The sequence below is a fragment of the Catharus ustulatus genome, chromosome 15 (assembly GCF_009819885.2).
Source record: "Catharus ustulatus isolate bCatUst1 chromosome 15, bCatUst1.pri.v2, whole genome shotgun sequence".
Taxonomy (NCBI): Eukaryota; Metazoa; Chordata; class Aves; order Passeriformes; family Turdidae; genus Catharus; species Catharus ustulatus.
The window spans coordinates 2,019,651-2,036,609 of record NC_046235.1 but is presented as its reverse complement, the minus strand read 5'-3'; the positions used below and the strand labels follow the sequence as shown (position 1 = coordinate 2,036,609).

Below are 16,959 nucleotides of genomic sequence, written 5' to 3'. Positions count from 1 at the left end.
TCTTGTTCCAGTGGGAGTGGAAGGCAGGACATATTGGAGTGACTTTGTGTTCTGTTGCTGGAGAAATAGATGTAAATACGACTTTAGTAGACAGTACTTCTTCGTGGATAAGAGCGTGTGATAAATAGAGGGAGGAGATTCCCATTAAACCGATGATTTGATGAGCTATTCTCTGTTGGATGACTCCTCATCTTTAATATGGTTCTTTAAAATTTGTGTGCTTTAGAATCCTTCAGTTCCTTGTTACAATGGTGGCAAGGAAATGCATCTCCCTTCTCGATGTGTCTGTAGTGCATTATCATCTCATGATAAATGTGACCACTGAGGAGACACTAGTAAAACTTTCCAGTTGCTTGGCGTAGGAGAAAAAGAAGACTGGGGAGCTCTGTGTGTGACGCTGGAGAAGAATTCGGTAATGCAGATGAATTAAATTTAATGAGTCAGAAAAAAAATTAAAAAAGCGTAAATGTTATTCTGCTAAGTTGGGGCTGATTGCATGGCTTTAGGCTGATATATATATCAAATTAATTCAACCTAGATAGTAAAAGGACAATTCAAGACATGGGATAAAGGGCGAGAAAACTCTTGAAGTCTTGCCTTTATTATCGTTTATTGCTGCTGTAGATGTGCAGTGATTTTATGAAGAGCAGCTGAATTCCATTCTCCACTACCCTGCTGTGAATATTTGTGGTTGTTCAATGTGACTCAAAAGACTGACCGAAAAGCATCTTACTGCATATCTTAGACAGAAACGCCTTGGAGTCGAATTAAGCCAGGGCCCTTGCTGTTTGTGGTCGGGGAGAGCCCCCTGAGCCGGTTCTGGCTCTGAGCCCCGCCCAAAGCCGGGCCCCCTTGAGCGCGGCCATGCGGCGGCTGCAGTGTCGCGGCGGCGCCTCCGGGTGTCGCTGTTGGCCGCCGCCGAGCGGCGCTGGAGCCGCCGCCGCCGCAGCGTCCTGCGCCCGCAGGCTGCTCGCTCGCCCGGCGCCGGCCAGAGCGGCAGCGGCACCGCCAGCAGCAGCGAGAGGCGGCGGAAAGAGGCGGTGAGAGGCGGCGAGCCGACCTTGCTGGCTTTCAGCGGTCTCTTTTCTTGCCGGCGAGAGCTGCTGGAAGGGAGGCAAGGCAGCGGCAGGAGGCAGGAGCGCGGCGAGCTGTGGCGGCGGCAGAGAATGGCGGTGAGGCGGCGGCAGAGGCTGGGGCAGGGCGGCGGGCGAGCGCTGCTGGGCGCGGTGCTGCTGTGCGTGTGGTGGCGGGCGGCGGCCGAGCGGGTCCGCTACACCATCGCCGAGGAGCTGGGCAGAGGCTCGCTCGTGGGGCCACTGGCGCGGGACCTGGGGCTGAGCGCGGACGAGCTGCCGGCGCGCAAGCTGCAGGTGGCGTCTGCCGGCAAGAAGCAGCTGAACTACTTCACGGTGAATGAGGAGAACGGGAACCTGTACGTGAACGAGAGGGTGGACCGGGAGGAGATGTGCGGGTCTTCGGCGACCTGCTCGATCAGCTTCGAGGCTTTGGTGCACAACCCGCTGAACATTTTCCACGTCGAGGTGGCGATCGAAGACGTGAACGACAATTCCCCAGTCTTCAGCAAGGCTGTTCTGGACCTCGACATTGGAGAGTGGACGCTTCCCGGTGCTCGTTTTCCCCTGGAGATGGCTCGAGATACCGACATAGGAAGGAATTCGCTACTGTCTTACAAACTCACCAGCGACCCGTCATTTTCACTCTCCATGAAAGAAAAGCCAGGTGGAAAAAAGCAGCCGGAATTAGTGCTAGAGAGAACCTTGGACCGAGAGAAGCAGAGCTCCTTTGAGTTGGTGCTGACAGCAGTGGACGGCGGGGACCCCGCGAGGACCGGGACTGTCCAGGTTCTCATCAACGTGACGGATGCAAATGACAACCCACCCGTGTTCAATAAAGGCGTCTACGAAGCGCGAGTCGCGGAGAATCTTCCTGCAGGGTCCTTGGTGCTGCAGGTGCGGGCCACAGATGCCGACGCGGGTGCCAACGGGCGAGTCTCCTACTCCTTCGGCAATGTCCCAGATGGAGTCCATTCGTTGTTCGCTGTCGACAGCGAGAATGGCGAGATCAGGACTGTAATTGCACTCGATTTCGAGGAGGAAAATAAATACATTTTTGGCTTAGAGGCTACAGACGGCGGCGGGCTCACCGATCACTGCGAAGTGCAGATAGACATCATGGACGAGAATGACAACGCGCCCGAGATCACAATTTTATCCCTGTCAAACCCCGTGCCCGAGGACGCGCCGATGGGCACTGTGGTGGCCCTGTTGAATGTGAACGACCCGGACTCGGGCGAGAATGGTCAGGTGTCGTGCGAGCTGTCGGGCGAGGCGCCGCTGTCGATCGTGGCGTCGCCGGGCGGCTCGTACAAGGTGGTGACGGCGAGCGCGCTGGACCGCGAGCAGGCGTCCGAGCACCGCGTGACGGTGGTGGCCCGGGACCGGGGCAGGCCGGCACTGTCGAGCAGCACGGAGCTGGTGCTGGAGGTGTCGGACGTGAACGACAACGCGCCGGTGTTCGAGGAGGCGGCGTACAGCGCGTACGTGGCGGAGAACAACGCGGCGGGCGCGCTGTTGCTGCGCGTGCAGGCGCGGGACGCGGACGCGGGCGCCAACGGGCGCGTGAGCTACTGGCTGGCGGGCGGCAGCGCGGGCGCGGCGGGCGCGGCGCCGCTGGTGTCGGTGGAGGCGCGGAGCGGCGCGCTGTACGCGCAGCGCTCCTTGGACTACGAGCAGTGCCGCGAGTTCTCGGTGGAGGTGCGGGCGCAGGACGGCGGCGCGCCGGCGCGCAGCTCCACGGCCACGGTGCGCATCTTCGTGCTGGACCGCAACGACAACGCGCCGCGGGTGCTGTGGCCGGCGGCGGTGGCGGCGCCGGCAGAGGCTGCGGCAGTGGCGCCGTTCGAGGTGGTGCCGCGCTCGGCCGAGGCCGGCTACCTGGTGGCCAAGGTGGTGGCGGTGGACGCGGACGCGGGGCGCAACGCGTGGCTGTCGTACGAGCTGGTGCAGGCGTCGGAGCCGGCGCTGTTCCGCGTGGGGCTGCACAGCGGCGAGGTGCGCACGGCGCGCGCCGTGTCCGAGCGGGACGCGGCCAAGCAGCGGCTGGTGGCCGTGGTGAAGGACCACGGGCAGCCGGCGCTGTCGGCCACGGCCACGCTGCACGTGGTGCTGGCCGAGAGCTTGCAGGAGGCGCTGCCGGAGCTGAGCGAGCGGGCGGCGGGCGCCGAGGCAGCGGCGGCGGCCGAGCTGCAGTTCTACCTGGTGCTGGCGCTGGCGCTGCTGTCGGCGCTGTTCGTGCTGAGCGTGGCGCTGGCCGTGCTGGCGCGGCTGCGCCGGGCCGGGCCGCCCGCCGTGCTGCGCTGCCTGGGCGCGCAGCGCTTCTCGGTGGCCGGCGCCGCCTTCCCGGCCGACTTCTGCGAGGGCACCTTGCCCTACTCCTACAACCTGTGCGTGGCGGCGTCGGCCCGCGCCGTGCCCGAGGCCGCTTGGCCGCCGCCGCCGGTGCCCGTGCTGTCGGCGGAGGAGCTTCTGGGCGCCGATTCCTGCGAGAAGACGAACCTGAGTAATAGTGCCGTTGAGGGAGAGCACCCCGGCGACCCCGACGCTTCGCAGGTTTGTAAAGCTTGAGCTCCTTCTATTTCTGCGTCCTTGCGGAAGGTTGTCCCTTCAGCCCCTGTTATCTCTGGTTGGTGTCACTTCGTGTTCTCATCTGTGTCTCCACTTAGCCTCGGCAATTTTTAATTTCGCCATCGTAACTGATTCTGATGAGACGCTTTGAATGTAACTCCTCTTTGAGGTAGTAGCCCTGCTTTTCTAAGTTTCCCGGGGTCTTGTGTTTCAGAGTTTGACTTTTCTGTGTCCGTGGTGGATTGAAGTAATGAGGGGACTGTCCCGCCTACATGTAGGGCTGGATGGACTTGGTCCCTCCTTGGTTGAAAATTCTTATTGAGCAGAGAGTTTTTCTTTTCAACAATTGAGTGTATACCTTAGAGTGTGTTTGCAATATTGAAAGCAGATGCGTATTCTGTGGAGGGACAATGGCTGATTATGCCTGACGGAGTCGAGGGAAAAAAGAGAGGGCACTGATTCTTGGTGTTGGCGCTTTTATCCTTCCTGACTGATTTGTTCAGAAAGGGTGTGCTTGGAACTTGTGAATTGATTCAGGCAAACCTGTTAATTAAACTTTTTTTTGTCCGTGTTAGATTGAGAAAGGAAACGAATGTGGAAAGTTCGGTTCTCCATACTTAGAGAACAAAGAGATTGCTTCCCATTTTGTGGGGTAATACAGTAGTGGGACTAGATGGCGGCCTTCATGCTGGCAGTTCGCTCTGTTTCGCCCTTCATGATCTTTATTTCATAAACTGGTGAGAGTGTTCAATGATCTGCGCTTCAGAGAATTTTTTTCTATTTTCATTACAATGAGTGTTTGGTGCGTTGAGAGATCTCGGGTATATGGAGAACAGCAAATTTTGCCTACTCTGTTTGCTCGGATGGACAACTCAGATACGAAGGGATCACATATCAGGGAGATTGGGCAGACGACGATTTATGCACCGGAATCAAGCTCATTTGTACATTGATTGGTGGTCAGCACAGTTTCGAGAGTGCAGCTGTACTTTAGTTCTAAGGAGCTGTGATTCTTTTATTGGAAACTTATCGTACCATCGCGATTAATAAGTAATTAGGTGAATAGTTTACTTACGATCATCAAAGCTTTACGCATTGATTTAAGAAAAAAGAAGACCTAGAATGATTTGATTAAATGTAAATCTGTCTAAATAAAGAAACACAAGGTTTATCTTACGAAGTGATATTAAATTTAGATTTGGAGCCTTAAACTTTCCTTTTAGAGATTTAGGTGCATCTTTATTTGTACGTGTAATTCAATCCTGTAAAATTAGATTCCTGACTTCAGGAGTCATGCAATTTCTCTCGTAAGGCTTGTCCCCTGGACGTAGCAAGGCAGGGCGGGCAGCGCTCGGTGCTGCAGTGCCGAAAGGAGGCTGCGGGCGCCGCTGTTGACCGAGAGGAGAGAGAGGAAGCTCGTAGAGCTGCAGCCCCGCCCGCTGCGGAACGGCTCGCTCGCTTTATCGCTCCCTATCCGACCCTGCGGCCCGATCGTCCCCGTGGTGCCGATCCATTCTGCAGCAGCCTGGCGGAGGAACCGGCGGCTGAACAGGGTGCAGAAGCTGAGAGAATTGAGTGAGAGTGGGGGTTGGATAGTCGGAGTTGCAGTGCCGGCGGCGCCGCGGCGGGGATGTGCTCGGCAGGGAGGCGCTGGGGCCGGCGGCAGCGAGCTCTGCTCTGGGCCGTCCTGCTGGCGGCGTGGGAGGCGGCGTGGGGGCAGCTGCGCTACTCGGTGCCCGAGGAGATGCCCAAGGGCTCGTTCGTGGGCGACGTGGCCAAGGACCTGGGCCTGCAGCTGCCGGCGCTCCGAGACCACGGTGTTCACATCTTGGACAAAGGTAGGACGCAGTATTTCTCTCTGCATGGGAAGACGGGACATTTAGTGACGGCGGAGAGGATCGACAGAGAGCAGCTGTGCGATCGTGTGCAGCAATGTGTGCTGCGCTGTGAGCTGATAGTGGAGGGACAGATGCAGGTTTACGGAATTCAGGTGGAAATCACGGATATTAATGACAACGCCCCGAGCTTCCGAGAGGCAGAAAAAGAATTGAAAATGAGCGAGACTACAGCCCCAGGGTCTCGGTTCACCCTGGCACAGGCCGAAGACCCGGACTCGGGCCGGAACTCCCTGCAGAGCTACGAGCTGAGCGGTGACGAGCACTTCTCGCTGGCCATGCAGACGGGCCCCGGTGGCGATCAGCGTCCCGAGCTGGTGCTGGCCAAGGCACTGGACCGGGAGGAGGCGGCGTTTCACGAGCTGGTGCTGAGGGCGAGTGACGGCGGCGATCCGGCACGGACGGGCACGGCTCGGATCCGCGTGACGGTGCTGGATGCGAACGACAACGCTCCCGTGTTCACCCAGGCGGAGCACACGGTGAGTGTGCCCGAGGACGTGCCCGTGGGCTCCACTCTCGTCACCGTCACGGCCGTGGACGCAGACGAAGGGTTGTACGGACAGGTGAAATATTCGATTCAGAAAATTACAGGGAAAGCATCGCAGATTTTCGAGTTGCACGGCGACACGGGTGTAATCTCCCTGATACGCAGCCTGGACTACGAGGAAGGGAATTCGTACGAACTGGAGGTGCAGGCACATGATGGGGGAGGCCTTTCTGATACTTCCAAAGTTGTGGTTACCGTAACGGATGTCAACGACAACGTCCCCGAACTCATAGTGTCGTCGGCTCTGACCGAGATCTCTGAGGATGCACCGTCGGGAACTGTCGTGGCCCTGCTGCACGTCCAGGACCGGGACTCGGGAGTAAATGGCGAGGTGCGCTGCTCGCTCGACAGGGAGGTCCCATTCCGGCTGGAGAAGTCCAATGAGGATTACTATCGCCTAATAACTGCGAGAGAGCTGGACCGAGAGCAGGTGTCGGGGTACAACGTGACGGTGCGGGCGGCCGACGGCGGCTCGCCGTCGCTGCAGAGCAGCGCGGTGCTTTGTCTGCGGGTGCTGGACGTGAACGACAACGCACCGGTGTTCGCGGAGGAGCGCTACAGCGCGCGTGTGGCGGAGAACAACGCGGCGGGCGCGCTGGTGCTGACGGTGCGCGCGACGGACGCGGACTGGGGGCAGAACGCGCGCGTGCGGTACCGGCTGGGCGAGGGGCGGGTGCGGGGCGCGCCGCTGTCGTCGTACGTGTCGGTGCAGGCGGAGACGGGCGCGCTGTACGCGCTGCGCTCCTTGGACTACGAGCAGGTGCGCGAGCTGCGGCTGTGGGTGCTGGCGGAGGACGGCGGCGCGCCGGCGCTGAGCAGCAACGTGTCGGTGCTGGTGCAGATCGTGGACGAGAACGACAACGCGCCGCAGGTGCTGTACCCGGCGCCGGCGGCTGCGCTGGGCTCGGGCTCGGGCGGGGCGTGGTCGGGCGTGGAGCTGGCGCCGCGCTGGTCGGAGCCGGGCGCGCTGGTGGCCAAGGTGGTGGCGGTGGACGCAGACGCGGGCCAGAACGCGTGGCTGTCGTACGAGCTGGCCAAGGCGACGGAGCCGGGGCTGTTCCGCGTGGGGCTGCACAGCGGCGAGGTGCGCACGGCGCGCTCGCCGCTGGCCCGCGACGCGGCGCGGCAGAGCCTGGTGGTGGTGGTGAAGGACCACGGGCGGCCGGCGCTGTCGGCCACGGCCACGCTGAGCGTGGTGCTGGCCGAGAGCGTGGCCGAGCTGCTGGCCGAGCTGGGCAGCGCGGCCGACGAGGCGGCGGCGCCGGGCGAGCCGGCCGGGAGCCTGACGCGCTGGCTCGTGCTGGCCGTGGCCGCCGTGTCCTGCCTCTTCCTCGCCTTCCTGCTGCTGCTGCTGGCGCTGCGCCTGCGCCGCTGGCACCGCCAGCAGCTGCTGCCGCCCGCCAGCGGCGCCTTGCGCGGCGTGCCCGTGTCGCAGTTCGTGGGCATCGACGGCGTGCGCGCCTTCCTGCAGTCCTACTCGCACGACGTGTCGCTCACGGCCGATTCGCGCAAGAGCCAGCTGCGCTTCTCGACCAGCGCCAGCTGCTGCGACACCCTCCCGGCCCGGCCACTGCCCGACGAGCCCGCGCCGCTGCTCGGCGACGAGGACCCTGCCGGCGGCATTGCCGTGGATCCCACTGCTCCCTCGGTGAGTTCCTGGGTCCCGATTTTTCTTCACGACTCCTTCTCCTGATACTGCCCTACCCTTTCCCCGCCGTGTTCTCTGGCTTGCATAGGAGATTTTGCTTAAAAGCAATGTAACGTTTCCTTCGGTGACGTTCTGAAGGCTTTTGACCTTTGCTGTCGTTCTCTGATCCTGGGGTCGGTTCTCAGCCATGCAGTTATTGAAGAACGAAAGAGTGAGAAAACTGCTGTTGGCAGGCTCTCCGTTAGGTGGGAAGTTTGGGTATTGATCATGTCTCCGATATTCTTCCCCTATGTCATCTATGCTGTATACAGTCTGTGTTCCTTTTAGTATGAGATCTTCTGATTTGATGTTTTGCGTTGTTAAGGAATTCACCATTTTATCAGTCTCATGTGTCTTTCCAACACACATGTGCTTAAATAGGTTGAGTGTTTCGAACAAAATGCTGATGACTTTGCGTTGAACTTGACCCCACCTTCTTCTCAGCATTTATCGTTCTGCATGATACATAGTGGAGGTCAGCAGGAAAAATCTTTGTGTCTTCAATGCTTTGATCTTTCTCCCCAGCAGAGGATTGACCCAGGACCAAGTGGTCCTTGATAATGTCTGTCTGCCTGTTGTGAAGATGAGGGATCCTCATGAAGTTGCGCCTCTTTGGGAAGCCTGTGAGTGGCTGCACGTGCATGAGGAAATGCTGGAGGAAATAGTAGAACTGCTTTGTATTTTTCTGGTTTTTTGTGGGTTTTTTTGTGGTTTTTTTGTTTTTATTTTTTTTTAATGAAGAGCTCTTTTAGACAGAGCTGGATGAGCCTTGGCTATAAAATATTTAGCATGGGAAGAGAATTGCCTGGATGAGATGGGAGAGATTAAAGATGCAGAGGGAAATATAAATTTGTCTTAATTCCCCCACTACAAATATTCCCTGACTCAGTCTCTCTTGGAAGACTGCTCAGCTGTTCTTTTCAGACCTATGAATTCCCTTCAGAGAATTTCAGTGAGCAGTCAAATGTAGCTTCCAATGTACAGAGATGTAAAAATATCTGTGTGGAATTGGTGGTGGGATGAAAAATGGTCTGGGGAACTGGGCCTCCACTGTCACAAGTACTTAGGATCTATGGGTGAAAGAATACCAGGGATGATGTGAAGGTTTGGAAATGTGAGTCCTGTGAGCTGCGTGTGAATGTCTGCTGACAGCCCCAGGAAAATGTTTTCCTCCATTCCCTGTCCAGTTCCTACCTTTAGTATGAAGCAATGAGATGTTTTTCTTCCTATGTGAGCTGCAAGGGTTTGTGGGGAGTGTTGGGGGTGTGGTGTGTGAGGAGGTAGTGGTGGAGATGTGGCATGTGTTTTGTTGATCCTCGGGGCTATTGCTGGCCTTGTGAAGATTAATTAGGAGAGGTTTCATGATTTAAATTGTGTGGTTTGGACTCAAACGTCCTAGTTTGGGTTCCATATTCTTTTGTGTCAAGAGTGGCAGTCACACATCTTTTGAGGAGTCCATGTGCTGAAGAATGGGGATGTTGCCTTTGAACTGAGGCTTGGATGGCTGGATCTTGGACAGAGCTGGTAATAATTTATGAAAGATTTTGCACTTGTTCAAATAGTGGGGAGGAACAGAATAATAGTAGTTGCGATGCTTGGGATCTGAGAATCTTTACACACAGCTTTTCTTTTAATAATGTCTGTATGCAAAATTTTCTTTCCTGTTATGTTTGGACAGAGAGAAGAAGTCTGTCTATGCAGAGGCAGGGCCTGTGCTGGTGATCACTGTTATACAGCTCTGAATGAATGAATGAATTGTGTCTGTGCCAGTAGTCAGACAAGGCCCACATCTGTGGTTCCAAGCTTGTTCTTTATATTACTGTGCAAGGCAATGACTGTGTGGGGTCTGTGTAGTGAGCTCCTGTGTGAGGCCTCCTGTGTATCAGTTACAATCGAGTGTGCTGAGTTGTGTGTACACCATAGTCAGCACAATCTGCAGTGTGAGGCCATAATTGATATTCTTCTGGTGTTTTCCCATTCTTGACTGGTTTGATTAAGTTTTTTTTTTTTTTTTGAGGTTTCGTTTTGGTTGGGTTGTTCATTTGCTTCTTTGCCTGTTTTTTTGTCATTGAGTGAAGTTGTTTCTCCTATTTCCTGGCAATCCTGCAATCTCCAAAACATGTCATTATCCAGTAGGGAGAGAGTCTCTCATCCATACCTTGAAGCTGTACATGTAGTCATAGAATTATAGCAACACAGAATCATAGAATGGTTTGTGTTGAAAAGGGCCTTAAAGATCATCTCATTTCAATTGCTCTGCCATGGGCAGGGCCATCTTTCACCAGACCAGGTTGCTCAGAGCCCCACCCAGCCTGACTGAATATTTCATTGAAGAAATAGCACGTCATAATATATGAAGGTTTTTTTTTCTCTTTGGCCAACATATAACCACACTTTTGGTATACAGTGATGGTGAAACTACAGTCTGTGAAAGCTGAGTGAGCTGGGTGAGAACTAAATTTTGTGTCAGGAAAGTTGGTGAATCGGCGTGGGTTTGGCTGAGAAATGGTCTGATTTCAAGCTTGGTGCCACAGCCAGTGCGATTTCTGTTCTGTTCTGATCCTGGTTTCTCTGTCATGAAAGACAATGACAGTTCTCCGACAATAACAGTTCTCACAGTAACTGTTCATGTAGAACCACAGTTCTTGTCTAGGAACAGCTAATTAATCCTGTGTGAAACTCCATTATCCATCTGTACCTCCATGCAACATTGTGATGTTGAGTTTCTTCATGGTTGTAATTCCTCTTTCACTGAGGGCTTTGTTTCCAGGAATGTTGCAACTCCTTTTCACAATTCTGGTCAGTATATTTAAATTTGAAACACTGTGGTTTTTCAGGAAATCCTTTTGGATCCACCTGGGAAGAATTGAGTGTGTGGGGAATAGGAAGACTAGGAAGCAGAAGTACTAAGAGAATCTGGTGTGCTTTTTCAGACCATTGATTTATCTTGAGAAAGAGGCCGATGAGCAATTGTTTGAAATGATGGTTTAATAATGGTGTAAGTTCAGAAGGCTAAGCAGATAAAAATGTTGCTGAGCAGAGGAGTAATTCTTCAAATGAGCCCCCTATCCTATTCTCCAGAGTAAATCTTTAGGGCCTCCCTTACAGCTTGAGACCTCAGTGTCTTCCAGGTGTTCTCTGGGATGAATTTTAAGGCCTGAACTCATGGGCTAGAAGACTTCACTGTGAGCATCTGTGACAACTTGTTCTAATGCTTCCTTGGCTTGTCTGCTTCAAGTTCTGGGTTTTTCTGCAGGTATTTTTTCTGTTTTCTTTTTCCTTCACTTACTTTGTATGCGGATATATTTACTATTATCAACAACCTTTTTTCAGCGTAGTTCAGTGGGTTATTATCTCTTGCTCTCGTTCCAGCGGGAGTGGAAGGCAGGAGATATGAGAGTGACTCTGTGTTCTGTTGCTGTTGGAAGAAATAGATGGAAATACGGCTTGAGTAGCCATTGCATCTTTGTGGAAAAGAGCATGTGATGAAGAGAGGGAGTAGATTCCCATTAAGCCAATGGTTTAATGAGCCATTCTCCATTGGATGAGCGCTGATCTTTAGTATGGTTGTTTATCATTTGTGTGCTTTGGAATCCTTCAGTTCCTTGTTATAATGGTGCTGAGCAAATGCACCTCTCTTCTGTGTGTTCCTGTAGTGCATTATCATCTCATGGTAAATGTGTCCAATGAGGAGATACAAGCAGAACTTTCAGGTCGCATGGTGTTGGAGAAAAAGAAGGCTGGGGAGCTCTGTGTGTGAGGCTAGAGAAGAACACGTTCATGCAGATGAAAAAAAGTTTAATAAGTCAGAAACAAAGGACTAAAGGTTATTCTGCTGCGTTGACATAGGGGTTGATTGCATTGCTTTAGGCTTATCTATGTCTCAAATTTATTCATCCCAGATAATAAAAGGACAATTCAAGACATGTGACAAAGTACGAGGAAGCTTTGTAAGTCTTCCCTATATTATCGTTTATTGTTGCTGTAGGTCTGCAGTGATTATGTGAAGAGCAGATGAATTCAGTTCTTCCCTCCCCTGCCATTCAGATTTGCTTGTGACTCTTGACTGTGACTTAAAGGAATGCCTTAAAAGCATCAGACTGCACATCTCCGATAGAAACGCCTTGGAGTCGAATTAATCAAGAGCTTCTGCCTTTGTTGTTTGCAGTCGTGGAGAACCCCTTGAGCCGGTTCTGGCTCTGAGCCCCGCCCAAAGCCGGGCCCCCTTGAGCGCGGCCATGCGGCGGCTGCAGTGTCGCGGCGGCGCCTCCGGGTGTCGCTGTTGGCCGCCGCCGAGCGGCGCTGGAGCCGCCGCCGCCGCAGCGTCCTGCGCCCGCAGGCTGCTCGCTCGCCCGGCGCCGGCCAGAGCGGCAGCGGCACCGCCAGCAGCAGCGGCGGCGGAAAGAGGCGGTGAGAGGCGGAGAGAGGCGGCTCGCCGACCTCGCTGACTTTCAGCGGTCTCTTTTATTCTCGGCGACAGTGGCTGAAAGGGAAGCAGGGTAGCGGCAGGAGGCAGGAGCGCGGCGAGCTGTGTCGGCGGCAGAGAATGGCGGTGAGGCGGCGGCAGAGGCTGGGGCCGGGCGGCGGGCGAGCGCTGCTGGGCGCGGTGCTGCTGTGCGTGTGGTGGCGGGCGGCGGCCGAGCGGGTCCGCTACACCATCGCCGAGGAGCTGGGCAGAGGCTCGCTCGTGGGGCCGCTGGCGCGGGACCTGGGGCTGAGCGCGGACGAGCTGCCGGCGCGCAAGCTGCGGCTGAGCGAGGAGAAGGAATACTTCACGGTGAATGAGGAGAACGGGAACCTGTACGTGAACGAGAGGCTGGACCGGGAGGAGATGTGCGGCGCTTCGGCGACGTGTTCTGTCAGCTTCGAGGTGCTGGTGCAGAACCCGCTGAACATTTTCCACGTCGAAGTGGCCATCGAGGACGTGAATGACAACTCCCCAGTCTTCAGCAAGGCTGTTCTTAACCTCGAGATTGGTGAATGGACAGTTCCCGGTGCTCGTTTTCCCCTGGATATGGCTCGAGATATGGACGTGGGAAGCAACTCCCTTCTGATTTATCGGCTCACAGGCAACCCGTCCTTCACTTTGGCCATGAAGGAGAGCTCGGGGGGCACCAAGCAGCCGGAATTAGTACTTGAGAGAGCCTTGGACCGGGAGAAACAGAGTTCCTTTGATCTTGTGCTGACAGCAGAAGACAGTGGGGAGCCCTCAAGGTCTGGGACTATCCAGGTTCTCATCAATGTGATGGACTTAAATGACAACTCGCCAGTTTTTAGCAAAAGCCTCTACGAGACGCGGGTGGCGGAGAATCTGCCGGTGAGGTCCCTCGTGCTGCAGGTGCGGGCCACAGATGCGGATGCAGGCTCCAACGGGCAGGTCTCCTACTCCTTTGCCAACGTCCCAGAAAGCGTCCGCACGTTTTTCACTATTGATAGTGAGAGTGGCGAAGTCAGGACCGCGAGTCCCCTCGATTACGAGGGACAGAGTAAATACATCTTCCGCCTGGAGGGGAGAGACGGTGGTGGGCTTACCAGTCACTGCGAAGTGCAGATCGACATCACGGACGAGAACGACAATGCACCCGAAATTACGATTCTATCCGTGTCGAGTCCCGTGCCCGAGGACGCGCCGGTCAGTACCGTGGTGGCCCTGCTGAAAGTGCGGGACCGGGACTCGGGCGAGAACGGTCAGGTGTCGTGCGAGCTGTCGGGCGAGGCGCCGCTGTCGATCGTGGCGTCGCCGGGCGGCTCGTACAAGGTGGTGACGGCGAGCGCGCTGGACCGCGAGCAGGCGTCCGAGCACCGCGTGACGGTGGTGGCCCGGGACCGGGGCAGGCCGGCACTGTCGAGCAGCACGGAGCTGGTGCTGGAGGTGTCGGACGTGAACGACAACGCGCCGGTGTTCGAGGAGGCGGCGTACAGCGCGTACGTGGCGGAGAACAACGCGGCGGGCGCGCTGTTGCTGCGCGTGCAGGCGCGGGACGCGGACGCGGGCGCCAACGGGCGCGTGAGCTACTGGCTGGCGGGCGGCAGCGCGGGCGCGGCGGGCGCGGCGCCGCTGGTGTCGGTGGAGGCGCGGAGCGGCGCGCTGTACGCGCAGCGCTCCTTGGACTACGAGCAGTGCCGCGAGTTCTCGGTGGAGGTGCGGGCGCAGGACGGCGGCGCGCCGGCGCGCAGCTCCACGGCCACGGTGCGCGTCTTCGTGCTGGACCGCAACGACAACGCGCCGCGGGTGCTGTGGCCGGCGGCGGTGGCGGCGCCGGGAGAGGCTGGGGCAGTGGCGCCGTTCGAGGTGGTGCCGCGCTCGGCCGAGGCCGGCTACCTGGTGGCCAAGGTGGTGGCGGTGGACGCAGACGCGGGGCGCAACGCGTGGCTGTCGTACGAGCTGGTGCAGGCGTCGGAGCCGGCGCTGTTCCGCGTGGGGCTGCACAGCGGCGAGGTGCGCACGGCGCGCGCCGTGTCCGAGCGGGACGCGGCCAAGCAGCGGCTGGTGGCCGTGGTGAAGGACCACGGGCAGCCGGCGCTGTCGGCCACGGCCACGCTGCACGTGGTGCTGGCCGAGAGCTTGCAGGAGGCGCTGCCGGAGCTGAGCGAGCGGGCGGCGGGCGCCGAGGCGGCGGCGGCGGCGGCCGAGCTGCAGTTCTACCTGGTGCTGGCTCTGGCGCTGCTGTCGGCGCTGTTCGTGCTGAGCGTGGCGCTGGCCGTGCTGGCGCGGCTGCGCCGGGCCGGGCCGCCCGCCGTGCTGCGCTGCCTGGGCGCGCAGCGCTTCTCGGTGGCCGGCGCCGCCTTCCCGGCCGACTTCTGCGAGGGCACCTTGCCCTACTCCTACAACCTGTGCGTGGCGGCGCCGGCCCGCGCCGTGCCCGAGGCCGCTTGGCCGCCGCCGCCGGTGCCCGTGCTGTCGGCGGAGGAGCTTCTGGGCGCCGATTCCTGCGACAAACCGAGCTCGAAGAGCAGCGGCCTGGCGGGTGAAGTGCCCGATGACCCCGGTCCACCGCAGGTCTGTAAAGCATGAGCTCCTTCTGTATTTGCGGCTTTCCGGGTGTTTTACCCTTTAGCCCTGGTTTTCTCAGGGCACTCCTCATCTGTTTTTCCAGTTAGCCACGGAAATTTTTGATTTCTCCTTGGTGAGCCCTTCAATTGAGTTGCTTTGAGTAGATTTTCATTTTGCGATTGTAGCCGTGCTTTTTCCATGTTTCCCGGTGACTTGTGTCTGTGATTTGAACTTTCTTGTCTCTGTGGTAGATGGAAATTAGGAAGCGTCTATCCGGTCTCCATGGAGAGGTGAATAGACTTGGTACCTCATTGGTCATAGGTTTGACTTCTGCAGAGACTTTTTGTCTCATTTGTCTTCAGTTGAACTATATAAAGGTGAATGTTTTCGTAATACTTAAAGCAGATTCGTATTCTGTGGAAGGAGAACGGCTGATTCTGCATGACGGAATCGAGGAGAAAATAGAAATCACTGATGCTTGATGTTGGAGCTTTTTTCCTTACAGACCGATTTGTTCAGAAAATATGTGCTTGGAACTCGTGTATACTTTTATACAAACCCGTTCGTTAAACTTTGTTTCCTTCCTATTAGATTTAGAAAGGAAACGAATGTGGAAAGTTCCGTTCTCCATACTTAGAGAAAATAAGATATTTTTGTGGGATTACAGTAGTGGTACTAGATGGCTTCCTTCATGCGCCCTAGCTGGCAGTTCGCATTATCTTGCTCTTCGTTTCCTTTGTTTTGTACTGTGGTGCGAATGATTTCGGTTTCTGAGATTTTTTTTCTATCCACTTTACGTAGAGAGTTTGGGGAATTTAGAAGGGCTCGAGTATATTGAGAACAGCAAATACTTGCAATTATGTTTGCTCGGATGGAGAACTGAGATAGGAAGGGATCACATGTGTGGGAGACTGGGCAGACGACGATTTATGCGCTCTAATCAAGCCCATTTGCAGATTGATTAGTGGTCAGCACAGTTTCGAGAGAGCAGCTATTCTTTAGTTCTACGTTTCTATAATTATTTTCTTGAAAATTTATCGTACCAACGAGATTAAGAAATACTTCGATGAATATTTCACTAACGAGATTAAGTGCTTTTCACATTGATTCCAGAAAAAAGGAAACCTTGATTAAATGTAAATCTGTATAAACTAAAGAAACACTGGGTTTATCTTAGGAGGTGATAAAAAATAGTTGAAGTCCTGAAACTTTACTCTGAGAGTTTTAGGTGAATCTTTGTGTGTAAATCAATCCTGCAGCAATTAGCTTCCTGACAATTAGACGCATGCAATTGTTCACGTCCCGCTTGTGTTAATGAAGCTGACAGTTCTGTTTTTTCGAGATGCGGTATCTTCCCTTTTTCTCATGGATATCCTCTTGTTGAAGATGGTTTTAAACAAAAAGGATAAGACTAACATTAAAGTATATGGTAAAATACTGCTGCTGAGCCACCCCAGCGAGATGCCCGTGGACACGGCAGTGCTCAGCAGCGCTCGATGCTGCAGTGCCGAAAGGAGGCTGCGGGCGCCGCTGTTGACCGAGAGGAGCGAGAGGAAGCTCGGAGCGCTGCAGCCCCGCCCGCTGCGGAACGGCTCGCTCGCTTTATCGCTCCCTGTCCGACCCTGCGGCCCGATCGTCCCCGCGGTGCTGATCCATTCTGCAGCCAAGCGGAGGGGTCGGGGGCTACGCACGGTACAGAAGCTGAGAGAATTGAGTGGCAGCGGGACTTGAATCGGCGGTGTTGCGGTGCCGGCAGTGTTGCAGTGCCGTCCGTGCCGCGGCGGAGATGTGCGCGGCGGGGAGGCGCTGGGGCCGACGGCAGCGAGCTCTGCTCTGGGCCGTCCTACTGGCGGCGTGGGAGGCGGCGTGGGGGCAGCTGCGCTACTCGGTGCCCGAGGAGATGCCCAAGGGCTCGTTCGTGGGCGACGTGGCCAAGGACCTGGGGCTGCAGCTGCCAGGGTTAGGAGACCGAGGAATACGCATTGTCTCTGGAGGTAGGACGCAGTATTTCTCTCTGCACGGGAAGACGGGACATTTAGTGACGGCGGAGAGGATCGACAGAGAGCAGCTTTGCCGGCTGTTGGAGAAATGCGTGCTACGCTGTGAGCTGATAGTGGAGGGAGAAATGAAGTTTTATGAAATAGAAGTGGAAATCACGGACATAAACGATAACGCCCCCAGCTTCCAAGAGG

At 55.9% G+C, this 16,959-nt stretch overlaps 3 protein-coding genes across 3 annotated transcripts; all 3 read left to right on the top strand.

Annotated features, from left to right (window-relative positions):
• The first annotated feature begins 1,001 nt into the window (after positions 1–1,001).
• Positions 1,002–5,223, top strand: LOC117003506 (protocadherin gamma-B5-like). Its single transcript, XM_033073475.1, has 2 exons — positions 1,002–3,629; positions 4,957–5,223. Exons 1-2 carry the CDS (start codon positions 1,167–1,169, stop codon positions 5,221–5,223), a joined length of 2,730 nt encoding a protein of 909 aa, XP_032929366.1. The 5' UTR covers positions 1,002–1,166.
• Positions 5,224–5,274: 51 nt separating this feature from the next.
• On the top strand, positions 5,275–12,187 carry LOC117003505 (protocadherin gamma-A2-like). The gene is made up of 2 exons (XM_033073474.1): positions 5,275–7,734; positions 11,990–12,187. Exons 1-2 carry the CDS (start codon positions 5,275–5,277, stop codon positions 12,185–12,187), a joined length of 2,658 nt encoding a protein of 885 aa, XP_032929365.1.
• Positions 12,170–14,788, top strand: LOC117003503 (protocadherin gamma-B5-like). Its single transcript, XM_033073471.1, has one exon. It carries the CDS (start codon positions 12,320–12,322, stop codon positions 14,786–14,788), a length of 2,469 nt encoding a protein of 822 aa, XP_032929362.1. The 5' UTR covers positions 12,170–12,319.
• The last annotated feature ends 2,171 nt before the right edge of the window (positions 14,789–16,959 follow it).

Excerpts from the sequence above, each read along its gene's own strand:
- LOC117003506 (XM_033073475.1), top strand. The coding sequence starts at position 1,167 with ATGGCGGTGAGGCGGCGGCAGAGGCTGGGGCAGGGCGGCGGGCGAGCG. Across the intron at positions 3,630-4,956 it reads GCGACCCCGACGCTTCGCAG|GCTTGTCCCCTGGACGTAGC; the intron begins GTTTGTAAAGCT and ends TTCTCTCGTAAG.
- LOC117003505 (XM_033073474.1), top strand. The coding sequence starts at position 5,275 with ATGTGCTCGGCAGGGAGGCGCTGGGGCCGGCGGCAGCGAGCTCTGCTC. Across the intron at positions 7,735-11,989 it reads TGGATCCCACTGCTCCCTCG|CCGGGCCCCCTTGAGCGCGG; the intron begins GTGAGTTCCTGG and ends CCCCGCCCAAAG.
- LOC117003503 (XM_033073471.1), top strand. The coding sequence starts at position 12,320 with ATGGCGGTGAGGCGGCGGCAGAGGCTGGGGCCGGGCGGCGGGCGAGCG.